This window comes from Coregonus clupeaformis, chromosome 15 (genome assembly GCF_020615455.1).
Source record: "Coregonus clupeaformis isolate EN_2021a chromosome 15, ASM2061545v1, whole genome shotgun sequence".
NCBI lineage: Eukaryota > Metazoa > Chordata > Actinopteri > Salmoniformes > Salmonidae > Coregonus > Coregonus clupeaformis.
The window spans coordinates 7502343-7515093 of NC_059206.1; the positions used below are offsets into that span (position 1 = coordinate 7502343).

General features: G+C 45.5%; 1 protein-coding gene across 1 annotated transcript in view; it reads right to left on the reverse strand.

The window, feature by feature from the left end:
- The window catches only part of LOC121583100 (A disintegrin and metalloproteinase with thrombospondin motifs 19-like), a 143809-nt gene that overhangs the window by 59698 nt on the left and 71360 nt on the right, over positions 1 to 12751 (reverse strand). The window contains exon 10 of the mRNA XM_045225348.1: positions 11996 to 12146. Coding sequence (XP_045081283.1) covers positions 11996 to 12146 — 151 coding nt within the window. The remainder of the gene's footprint in view (positions 1 to 11995; positions 12147 to 12751) is intronic.

The following is a 12751-nucleotide window of genomic DNA, read 5'->3' on the forward strand; positions in this document are numbered from 1 at the left end:
TAGGATTCATATGGTTAAAGGGTGTAGGGTTCATATGGTCAAAGGGTGTAGGGTTCATATGGTTAAAGGGTGTAGGGGTTACACGGTTAAAGGGTGTACGGTTCACATGGTTAAAGGGGGTAGGGTTCACATGGTTAAAGGGGGTAGGGTTCACATGGTTAAAGGGGGTAGGGTTCACATGGTTAAAGGGGGTAGGGTTCACATGGTTAAAGTATGTAGGGTTCACATGGTTAAAGGGTGTAGGGTTCACATGGTTAAAGGGTGTAGGGTTCACATGGTTAAAGGGTGTAGGGTTCATATGGTTAAAGGGGGTAGGGTTCACATGGTTAAAGGGGGGTAGGGTTCACATGGTTAAAGGGGTAGGGTTCACATGGTTAAAGTATGTAGGGTTCACATGGTTAAAAGGGGGTAGGGTTCACATGGTTAAAGGGTGTAGGGTTCACATGGTTAAAGGGGTAGGGTTCACATGGTTAAAGGGGGTAGGGTTCATATGGTTAAAGGGGTGTAGGGTTCATATGGTTAAAGGGTGTAGGGTTCATATGGTTAAAGTATGTAGGGTTCACATGGTTAAAGGGTGTAGGGTTTACATGGTTAAAGGGTGTAGGGGTTACACGGTTAAAGTGTGTAGGGTTCACATGGTTAAAGTATGTAGGGTTCACATGGTTAAAGGGGGTAGGGTTCACATGGTTAAAGGGGGTATGGTTCACATGGTTAAAGGGGGTAGGGTTCACATGGTTAAAGGGGGTAGGGTTCACATGGTTAAAGGGGGTAGGGTTCACATGGTTAAAGTATGTAGGGTTCACATGGTTAAAGGGGGTAGGGTTCACATGGTTAAAGGGGGTAGGATTCACATGGTTATAGTATGTAGGGTTCACATGGTTAAAGGGGGTAGGGTTCACATGGTTAAAGGGGGGTAGGGTTCACATGGTTAAAGGGGTGTAGGGTTCACATGGTTAAAGGGGGTAGGGTTCACATGGTTAAAGGGTGTAGGGTTCACATGGTTAAAGGGTGTAGGGGTTCATATGGTTAAAATATGTAGGGTTCACATGGTTAAAGGGGGTAGGGTTCACATGGTTAAAAGGGGGTAGGGTTCACATGGTTAAAGTATGTAGGGTTCACATGGTTAAAGGGGGTAGGGGTTCACATGGTTAAAGGGGGTAGGGTTCACATGGTTAAAGTATGTAGGGTTCACATGGTTAAAGGGGGTAGGGTTCACATGGTTAAAGGGGGTAGGGTTCACATGGTTAAAGTATGTAGGGTTCACATGGTTAAAGGGTGTAGGGTTCACATGGTTAAAGGGGGTAGGGTTCACATGGTTAAAGGGTGTAGGGTTCACATGGTTAAAGTATGTAGGGTTCACATGGTTAAAGGGGGTAGGGTTCACATGGTTAAAGGGGGTAGGGTTCACATGGTTAAAGGGGGTAGGGTTCACATGGTTAAAGTATGTAGGGTTCACATGGTTAAAGGGGGTAGGGTTGACATGGTTAAAAGGGGTAGGGTTCACATGGTTAAAGTATGTAGGGTTCACATGGTTAAAGGGGGTAGGGTTCACATGGTTAAAGGGGGTAGGGTTCACATGGTTAAAGGGTGTAGGGTTCACATGGTTAAAGGGGTGTAGGGATCACATGGTTAAAGGGGGTAGGGTTCACATGGTTAAAGAGGGTAGGGTTCATATGGTTAAAGGGGGTAGGGTTCACATGGTTAAAGGGTGTAGGGTTCACATGGTTCAAGGGGGGTAGGGTTCACATGGTTAAAGGGTGTAGGGTTCACATGGTTAAAGGGGGTAGGGTTCACATGGTTAAAGGGGGTAGGGGTTCATATGGTTAAAGGGTGTAGGGTTCATATGGTTAAAGGGTGTAGGGTTCATATGGTTAAAGTATGTAGGGTTCACATGGTTAAAGGGTGTAGGGTTTACATGGTTAAAGGGGTGTAGGGGTTACACGGTTAAAGGGTGTAGGGTTCACATGGTTAAAGTATGTAGGGTTCACATGGTTAAAGGGTGTAGGGTTCACATTGTTAAAGGGGTAGGGTTCACATGGTTAAAGGGGTAGGGTTCACATTGTTAAAGTATGTAGGGTTCACATGGTTAAAGGGGGTAGGGTTCACACGGTTAAAGGGTGTAGGGTTCACATGGTTAAAGTATGTAGGGTTCCCATGGTTAAAGGGGGTAGGGTTCACATGGTTAAAGGGGGTAGGGTTCACATGGTTAAAGTATGTAGGGTTCACATGGTTAAAGGGGGTAGGGTTCACATGGTTAAAGGGGGTAGGGTTCACATGGTTAAAGGGTGTAGGGTTCACATGGTTAAAGGGGGTAGGGTTCACATGGTTAAAGGGTGTAGGGTTCACATGGTTAAAGGGTGTAGGGTTCATATGGTTAAAATATGTAGGGTTCACATGGTTAAAGGGGGTAGGGTTCACATGGTTAAAGGGGGTAGGGTTCACATGGTTAAAGTATGTAGGGTTCACATGGTTAAAGGGGTAGGGTTCACATGGTTAAAGGGGTAGGGTTCACATGGTTAAAGTATGTAGGGTTCACATGGTTAAAGGGGGTAGGGTTCACATGGTTAAAGGGGGTAGGGTTCACATGGTTAAAGTATGTAGGGTTCACATGGTTAAAGGGTGTAGGGTTCACATGGTTAAAGGGGGTAGGGTTCACATGGTTAAAGGGTGTAGGGTTCACATGGTTAAAGTATGTAGGGTTCACATGGTTAAAGGGGGTAGGGTTAACATGGTTAAAGGGGTTAGGGTTCACATGGTTAAAGAGGGTAGGGGTTCACATGGTTAAAGGGGGTAGGGTTCACATGGTTAAAGTATGTAGGGTTCACATGGTTAAATGGGGTAGGGTTGACATGGTTAAAGGGGGTAGGGTTCAAATGGTTAAAGTATGTAGGGTTCACATGGTTAAAGGGGGTAGGGTTCACATGGTTAAAGTATGTAGGGTTCACATGGTTAAAGGGTGTAGGGTTCACATGGTTAAAGGGTGTAGGGATCACATGGTTAAAGGGGGTAGGGTTCATATGGTTAAAGGGTGTAGGGTTCATATGGTTAAAGGGTGTAGGGTTCATATGGTTAAAGTATGTAGGGTTCACATGGTTAAAGGGTGTAGGGTTTACATGGTTAAAGTATGTAGGGTTCACATGGTTAAAGGGTGTAGGGTTCACATGGTTAAAGTATGTAGGGTTCACATGGTTAAAGGGGGTAGGGTTCACATGGTTAAAGGGGTAGGGTTCACATGGTTAAAGTATGTAGGGTTCACATGGTTAAAGGGGGTAGGGGTTCACATGGTTAAAGGGGTAGGGTTCACATGGTTAAAGGGTGTAGGGGTTCACATGGTTCAAGGGGGTAGGGTTCACATGGTTAAAGGGTGTAGGGTTCACATGGTTAAAGGGGGTAGGGTTCACATGGTTAAAGGGGGTAGGGTTCATATGGTTAAAGGGTGTAGGGTTCATATGGTTAAAGGGTGTAGGGTTCATATGGTTAAAGTATGTAGGGTTCACATGGTTAAAGGGTGTAGGGTTTACATGGTTAAAGGGTGTAGGGGTTACACGGTTAAAGGGTGTAGGGTTCACATGGTTAAAGTATGTAGGGTTCACATGGTTAAAGGGTGTAGGGTTCACATTGTTAAAGGGGGTAGGGTTCACATGGTTAAAGGGGGTAGGGTTCACATTGTTAAAGTATGTAGGGTTCACATGGTTAAAGGGGGTAGGGTTCACACGGTTAAAGGGTGTAGGGTTCACATGGTTAAAGTATGTAGGGTTCCCATGGTTAAAGGGGGTAGGGTTCACATGGTTAAAGGGGGTAGGGTTCACATGGTTAAAGTATGTAGGGTTCACATGGTTAAAGGGGGTAGGGTTCACATGGTTAAAGGGTGTAGGGTTCACATGGTTAAAGGGTGTAGGGTTCACATGGTTAAAGGGGGTAGGGTTCACATGGTTAAAGGGTGTAGGGTTCACATGGTTAAAGGGTGTAGGGTTCATATGGTTAAAATATGTAGGGTTCACATGGTTAAAGGGGGTAGGGTTCACATGGTTAAAGGGGGTAGGGTTCACATGGTTAAAGTATGTAGGGTTCACATGGTTAAAGGGGGTAGGGTTCACATGGTTAAAGGGGGTAGGGTTCACATGGTTAAAGTATGTAGGGTTCACATGGTTAAAGGGGGTAGGGTTCACATGGTTAAAGGGGGTAGGGTTCACATGGTTAAAGTATGTAGGGTTCACATGGTTAAAGGGTGTAGGGTTCACATGGTTAAAGGGGGTAGGGTTCACATGGTTAAAGGGTGTAGGGTTCACATGGTTAAAGTATGTAGGGTTCACATGGTTAAAGGGGGTAGGGTTAACATGGTTAAAGGGGTTAGGGTTCACATGGTTAAAGAGGGTAGGGTTCACATGGTTAAAGGGGGTAGGGTTCACATGGTTAAAGTATGTAGGGTTCACATGGTTAAATGGGGTAGGGTTGACATGGTTAAAGGGGGTAGGGTTCAAATGGTTAAAGTATGTAGGGTTCACATGGTTAAAGGGGGTAGGGTTCACATGGTTAAAGTATGTAGGGTTCACATGGTTAAAGGGTGTAGGGTTCACATGGTTAAAGGGTGTAGGGATCACATGGTTAAAGGGGGTAGGGTTCATATGGTTAAAGGGTGTAGGGTTCATATGGTTAAAGGGTGTAGGGTTCATATGGTTAAAGTATGTAGGGTTCACATGGTTAAAGGGTGTAGGGTTTACATGGTTAAAGTATGTAGGGTTCACATGGTTAAAGGGTGTAGGGTTCACATGGTTAAAGTATGTAGGGTTCACATGGTTAAAGGGGGTAGGGTTCACATGGTTAAAGGGGGTAGGGTTCACATGGTTAAAGTATGTAGGGTTCACATGGTTAAAGGGGGTAGGGTTCACATGGTTAAAGGGGGTAGGGTTCACATGGTTAAAGGGTGTAGGGTTCACATGGTTAAAGGGGGTAGGGTTCACATGGTTAAAGGGGGTAGGGTTCACATGGTTAAAGGGTGTAGGGTTCACATGGTTAAAGTATGCAGGGTTCACATGGTTAAAGGGGGTAGGGTTCACATGGTTAAAGGGGGTAGGGTTCTCATGGTTAAAGTATGTAGGGTTCACATGGTTAAAGGGGGTAGGGTTCACATGGTTAAGGGGGTAGGGTTCACATGGTTAAAGTATGTAGGGGTTCACATGGTTAAAGGGGGTAGGGTTCACATGGTTGAAGGGGGTAGGGTTCACATAGTTAAAGGGTGTAGGGTTCACATGGTTAAAGGGGGTAGGGTTCACATGGTTAAAGGGTGTAGGGTTCACATGGTTAAAGGGTGTAGGGTTCATATGGTTAAAGTATGTAGGGTTCACATGGTTAAAGGGTGTAGGGTTTACATGGTTAAAGGGGGTAGGGTTCACATGGTTAAAGTATGTAGGGTTCACATGGTTAAAGGGGGTAGGGTTCACATGGTTAAAGGGGGTAGGGTTCACATGGTTAAAGGGGGTAGGGTTCACATGCTTAAAGGGGGTAGGGTTCACATGGTTAAAGTATGTAGGGTTCACATGGTTAAAGGGGGTAGGGTACACATGGTTAAAGGGGGAAGGGTTCACATGGTTAAAGTATGTAGGGTTCACATGGTTAAAGGGTGTAGGGTTCACATGGTTAAAGGGGGTAGGGTTCACATGGTTAAAGGGTGTAGGGTTCACATGTTTAAAGGGGGTAGGGTTCACATGGTTAAAAGATGTAGGGTTCACATGGTTAAAGGGTGTAGGGTTCATATGGTTAAAGTATGTAGGGTTCACATGGTTAAAGGGTGTAGGGTTTACATGGTTAAAGGGTGTAGGGTTCACATGGTTAAAGGGGGTAGGGTTCACATGGTTAAAGGGGGTAGGGTTCACACGGTTAAAGGGTGTAGGGTTCACATGGTTAAAGTATGTAGGGTTCACATGGTTAAAGGGGGTAGGGTTCACATGGTTAAAGGGGGTAGGGTTCACATGGTTAAAGGGGGTAGGGTTAACATGGTTAAAGGGGTAGGGTTCACATGGTTAAAGGGGGTAGGGTTCACATGGTTAAAGGGGGTAGGGTTCACATGGTTATAGTATGTAGGGTTCACATGGTTAAAGGGGGTAGGGTTCACATGGTTAAAGGGGGTAGGGTTCACATGGTTAAAGGATGTAGGGTTCACATGGTTAAAGGGGGTAGGGTTCATATGGTTAAAGGGTGTACGGTTCATATGGTTAAAGGGTGTAGGGTTCATGTGGTTAAAGGGTGTAGGGTTCATATGGTCAAAGGGTGTAGGGTTCACATGGTTAAAGTATGTAGGGTTCACATGGTTAAAGGGGGTAGGGTTCACATGGTTAAAGTATGTAGGGTTCACATGGTTAAAGGGGGTAGGGTTCACATGGTTAAAGGGGGTAGGGTTCACATGGTTAAAGGGGGGTAGGGTTCACATGGTTAAAGTATGTAGGGTTCACATGGTTAAAGGGGTAGGGTTCATATGGTTAAAGGGTGTAGGGTTCATATGGTTAAAGGGTGTAGGGTTCATATGGTTAAAGGGTGTAGGGTTCATATGGTCAAAGGGTGTAGGGTTCACATGGTTAAAGTATGTAGGGTTCACATGGTTAAAGTGTGTAGGGTTCACATGGTTAAAGAGTGTAGGGTTCACATGGTTAAAGGGGGTAGGGGTTACACGGTTAAAGGGTGTAGGGTTCACATGGTTAAAGTATGTAGGGTTCACATGGTTAAAGGGGGTAGGGTTCACATGGTTAAAGGGGTAGGGTTCACATGGTTAAAGGGGGTAGGGTTCACATGGTTAAAGGGGGTAGTGTTCACATGGTTAAAGTATGTAGGGTTCACATGGTTAAAGGGGGTAGGGTTCACATGGTTAAAGGGGGTAGGGTTCACATGGTTAAAGTATGTAGGGTTCACATGGTTAAAGGGGGTAGGGTTCACATGGTTAAAGGATGTAGGGTCCACATGGTTAAAGGGGGTAGGGTTCACATGGTTAAAGGGGGAAGGGTTCACATGGTTAAAGGATGTAGGGTCCACATGGTTAAAGGGGGTAGGGCTCATATGGTTAAAGGGTGTAGGGTTCATATGGTTAAAGGGTGTAGGATTCATATGGTTAAAGGGTGTAGGATTCATATGGTTAAAGGGTGTAGGGTTCATATGGTCAAAGGGTGTAGGGTTCATATGGTTAAAGGGTGTAGGGGTTACACGGTTAAAGGGTGTACGGTTCACATGGTTAAAGGGGGTAGGGTTCACATTGTTAAAGGGGGTAGGGTTCACATGGTTAAAGGGGGTAGGGTTCACATGGTTAAAGGGGGTAGGGTTCACATGGTTAAAGTATGTAGGGTTCACATGGTTAAAGGGTGTAGGGTTCACATGGTTAAAGGGTGTAGGGTTCACATGGTTAAAGGGTGTAGGGTTCATATGGTTAAAGGGGGTAGGGTTCACATGGTTAAAGGGGGTAGGGTTCACATGGTTAAAGTATGTAGGGTTCACATGGTTAAAGGGGGTAGGGTTCACATGGTTAAAGGGTGTAGGGTTCACATGGTTAAAGGGGGTAGGGTTCACATGGTTAAAGGGGGTAGGGTTCATATGGTTAAAGGGGGTAGGGTTCACATGGTTAAAGGGGGTAGGGTTCACATGGTTAAAGTATGTAGGGTTCACATGGTTAAAGGGGGGTAGGGTTCACGTGGTTAAAGGGGGGTAGGGTTCACATGGTTAAAGGGGGTAGGGTTCACATGGTTAAAGTATGTAGGGTTCACATGGTTAAAGGGGTAGGGTTCACATGGTTAAAGGGGGTAGGGTTCACATGGTTGAAGGGGTGTAGGGGTTATACGGTTAAAGGGTGTAGGGTGCAGGGTTCACATGGTTAAAGGGTGTAGAGTTTACATGGTTAAAAGGTGTAGGGTTCACATGGTTAAAGGGTGTAGGTTTTACATGGTTAAAGGGTGTCGGGTTTACATGGTTAAAGGGTGTAGGGGTTACATGGTTAAAGGGTGTAGGGTTCACATGGTTAAAGGGGGTAGGGTTCACATGGTTAAAGGGGGTAGGGGTTACACGGTTAAAGGGTGTAGGGTTCACATGGTTAAAGTATGTAGGGTTCACATGGTTAAAGGGGGTAGGGTTCACATGGTTAAAGGGGGTAGGGTTCACATGGTTAAAGGGGGTAGGGTTCACATGGTTAAAGGGGGTAGTGTTCACATGGTTAAAGTATGTAGGGTTCACATGGTTAAAGGGGGTAGGGTTCACATGGTTAAAGGGGGTAGGGTTCACATGGTTAAAGTATGTAGGGTTCACATGGTTAAAGGGGGTAGGGTTCACATGGTTAAAGGATGTAGGGTCCACATGGTTAAAGGGGGTAGGGTTCACATGGTTAAAGGGGGAAGGGTTCACATGGTTAAAGGATGTAGGGTCCACATGGTTAAAGGGGGTAGGGCTCATATGGTTAAAGGGTGTAGGGTTCATATGGTTAAAGGGTGTAGGATTCATATGGTTAAAGGGTGTAGGATTCATATGGTTAAAGGGTGTAGGGTTCATATGGTCAAAGGGGTGTAGGGTTCCATATGGTTAAAGGGTGTAGGGGTTACACGGTTAAAGGGTGTACGGTTCACATGGTAAGGGGGGGGTTCACATTGTTAAAGGGGGTAGGGTTCACATGGTTAAAGGGGGTAGGGTTCACATGGTTAAAGGGGGTAGGGTTCACATGGTTAAAGTATGTAGGGTTCACATGGTTAAAGGGTGTAGGGTTCACATGGTTAAAGGGGTGTAGGGTTCACATGGTTAAAGGGTGTAGGGTTCATATGGTTAAAGGGGGGTAGGGTTCACATGGTTAAAGGGGGTAGGGTTCACATGGTTAAAGTATGTAGGGTTCACATGGTTAAAGGGGGTAGGGTTCACATGGTTAAAGGGTGTAGGGTTCACATGGTTAAAGGGGGTAGGGTTCACATGGTTAAAGGGGGTAGGGTTCATATGGTTAAAGGGGGTAGGGTTCACATGGTTAAAGGGGGTAGGGTTCACATGGTTAAAGTATGTAGGGTTCACATGGTTAAAGGGGGTAGGGTTCACGTGGTTAAAGGGGGTAGGGTTCACATGGTTAAAGGGGGTAGGGTTCACATGGTTAAAGTATGTAGGGTTCACATGGTTAAAGGGGGTAGGGTTCACATGGTTAAAGGGGGTAGGGTTCACATGGTTGAAGGGTGTAGGGGTTATACGGTTAAAGGGTGTAGGGTGCAGGGTTCACATGGTTAAAGGGTGTAGAGTTTACATGGTTAAAAGGTGTAGGGTTCACATGGTTAAAGGGTGTAGGTTTTACATGGTTAAAGGGTGTCGGGTTTACATGGTTAAAGGGTGTAGGGGTTACATGGTTAAAGGGTGTAGGGTTCACATGGTCAAAGGGTGTAGGTTTTACATGGTTAAAGGGGGTAGGGTTCACATGGTTAAAGGGGGTAGGGTTCACATGGTTAAAGGGTGTAGGGTTCACATGGTTAAAGGGGGTAGGGTTCACATGGTTAAAGGGTGTAGGGTTTACATGGTTAAAGGGTGTCGGGTTTACATGGTTAAAGGGGGTAGGGTTCACATGGTTAAAGGGTGTCGGGTTTACACGGTTAAAGGGTGTAGGGTTCACATGGTTAAAGGGGGTAGGGTTCACATGGTTAAAGGGTGTAGGGTTTACATGGTTAAAGGGTGTCGGGTTTACATGGTTAAAGGGTGTAGGGTTCACATGGTTAAAGGGTGTCGGGTTTACACGGTTAAAGGGTGTAGGGTTCACATGGTTAAAGGGTGTCGGGTTCACATGGTTAAAGGGGGTAGGGTTCACATGGTTAAAGGGTGTCGGGTTCACATGGTTAAAGGGTGTCGGGTTTACACGGTTAAAGGGGGTAGGGTTCACATGGTTAAAGGGTGTAGGGTTCACATGGTTAAAGGGGGTAGGGTTCACATGGTTAAAGGGTGTAGGGTTTACATGGTTAAAGGGTGTCGGGTTTACATGGTTAAAGGGGGTAGGGTTCACATGGTTAAAGGGTGTCGGGTTTACACGGTTAAAGGGTGTAGGGTTCACATGGTTAAAGGGGGTAGGGTTCACATGGTTAAAGGGTGTAGGGTTTACATGGTTAAAGGGTGTCGGGTTTACATGGTTAAAGGGTGTAGGGTTCACATGGTTAAAGGGTGTCGGGTTTACACGGTTAAAGGGTGTAGGGTTCACATGGTTAAAGGGTGTCGGGTTCACATGGTTAAAGGGGGTAGGGTTCACATGGTTAAAGGGTGTAGGGTTTACATGGTTAAAGGGTGTCGGGTTTACATGGTTAAAGGGTGTAGGGTTCACATGGTTAAAGGGTGTAGGGTTCACATGGTTAAAGGGGGTAGGGTTCACATGGTTAAAGGATGTAGGGTTCACACGGTTAAAGGGTGTAGGGTTCACATGGTTAAAGGGGGTAGGGTTCACATGGTTAAAGGGGGTAGGGTTCACACGGTTAAAGGGTCCAGATGCTCCAAGTAGCCACCTGTTGGATGAAGGATCTCTAACCACTTCCAGGCTTTACATTAGGCCCCCACCACGTCTTTTTAAAGGAGCAATCTGGGATTCGAACAACAACACGGTGGTCACATGCATTTGCAACAAACTCAGGGTTTAACGAGAAAACAAGGAAAACTGACCTCTTGTTTTCCATTAGCACCTGACAACGATAACACAACACACCTAACATTCTCCATTAAAAAAAAAACTCATTGGCCCATAAAAATGATTGCAGGCAGGCTCTAAATGCAGCTTCATGAGCCCAACGGTGGATAAAAAGCTCACGTCCTCTTCAAACTGTTTTATTTATCAGGATCGCACTTTGGTGGAAAAAAAATCACAATGGCATTGAGGGGAGTGTTTGGTTTGTAAACACAGCGGTTGCCATGGCGTCTGATAACACAGCTTAATTAATGGGTTGCTTTTACGAGATTGCTGAGCCTCTGGGGTATAAACGGGTCCACCGGCGAGGCTGCACCGGCATCTTATCATGACAGGACGCGGCGTGAGGAACCTCGATCAAATCTTTGGTAATTCTTTATTGAATTTATCTGTCATCCGTTTAAAAAAACGATTGTTGGTGATTTATGGTGGAGATTAAGGATTCACTCAGAGCGACTGGTGGGAGAGTTCATATGGTTCATATGTCTCAGTTTTTATGAATTACAGCTCGAGCGGTTATCGAAACAGTAAAAACATTCCCCCCCGAGACCTCGGAAGAAGTGATTTGTAGGGTTCTCAGAGAGATAGAGATCTGTTCCTTTCGGAAAGGGAGATATATTCTGGAACTGATGGATGTGGTTGATACCAGTGTCTCCATAGTGACATGGTGACAAACAGACAGTGTCTCCATAGTGACATGGTGACAAACAGACAGTGTCTCCATAGTGACATGGTGACAAACAGACAGTGTCTCCATAGTGACAAAAATACAGTGTCTCCATAGTGACATGGTGACAAACATATAGTACCAACAGTGCAATAAAAAAAGTATGTATTTCAGTGAGCGTGCCATAGGAACATCAGTAGGAATCAATGAAGTCAAGATCGCTTTGATTTCTGCTATGTAGGAAGTCTATTTTAATTTGAGTCATTTTCTAGTCTTAGAAATATGACATTGTTGTTGTTGTTGTTATCTTAGTAAGTGGAGAACTTCCATACATAATCAATCCCAAATCTTGTCTTTAATAGTACTAGGTACTGATCTCAACATGCTCTGTTCAGATGTAGGATGGGCTGGCGATGCAACCCACACAGAGGTAACAGAGTATAAGCTATGTGCTATTTGAGGCAGTGCATGGTGTGCTGCAACCTCAAGCAAACTGATGCACGTTCCCCTCCACCACCCCAGTGCACCTTCCCCATTGAAATACATTCATTTGGCGCCACCATTTTACGCTGTGCTGCTCAGTGTGAATGCACCCTTAGAAGAAAAAAAAACGTCGCTGCATTTCTGACGCAGCGATGCAGTTCACTCTCATTTCCCAGTGCCTCACTCACCTGCATGTTCTGACAGTGGGAGGCGGTGGCGCCGAAGAGGATCTGACACTGTTCATCTGCCGTGTAGGTCATCCCTGGGTGTTTGAATGGCAGGATCACTGAGTTCAAGCTCAGCGGGTCGGTCTGGAGAAGACAACTACTGGCCTTGGACCTACGACGCACACACACACACACACACACACACACACACACACACACACACACACACACAGGAACGTTCTCTATTGAGTCACTCTCCGCTAACCTGGAAAAGTAGTGACTTCCGATTGAGGGCATTTTACATCACTATGGCTTGCTATTGAGGGCATTTCACGTCACTATGGCTTCCTATTGAGGGCACTTCACGTCACTATGGCTTCCTATTGAGGGCACTTCACGTCACTATGGCTTCCTATTGAGGGCATTTCACGTCATTATGGCAAATACTATTTGAACCCAGGTCTGTATTCATAAAGCGTCTCAGAGTAGGAGTTCTGATCTACAATCAGGTTCCCCCTGTCGATATAATCTTATTAATTATGATCTAAAAGGCTAAACTGATCTTAGATCAGCTCTGCTACTCTGAGACGCTTTGTGAGTACGGGCCCTGGCCAAATTCCCAGCTGCACTGGCTGTACTTTACTACTGTACTATGGTCAACTAATCATCCACAGCTTTCAGCTGTCTCATTCAACCCCTCATTCCTCCACAGCTTTCAGCTGTCTCATTCAATCCCTCATTCCTCCAGCAGGTTGGCTTTTATTGTCGTGAATCTTA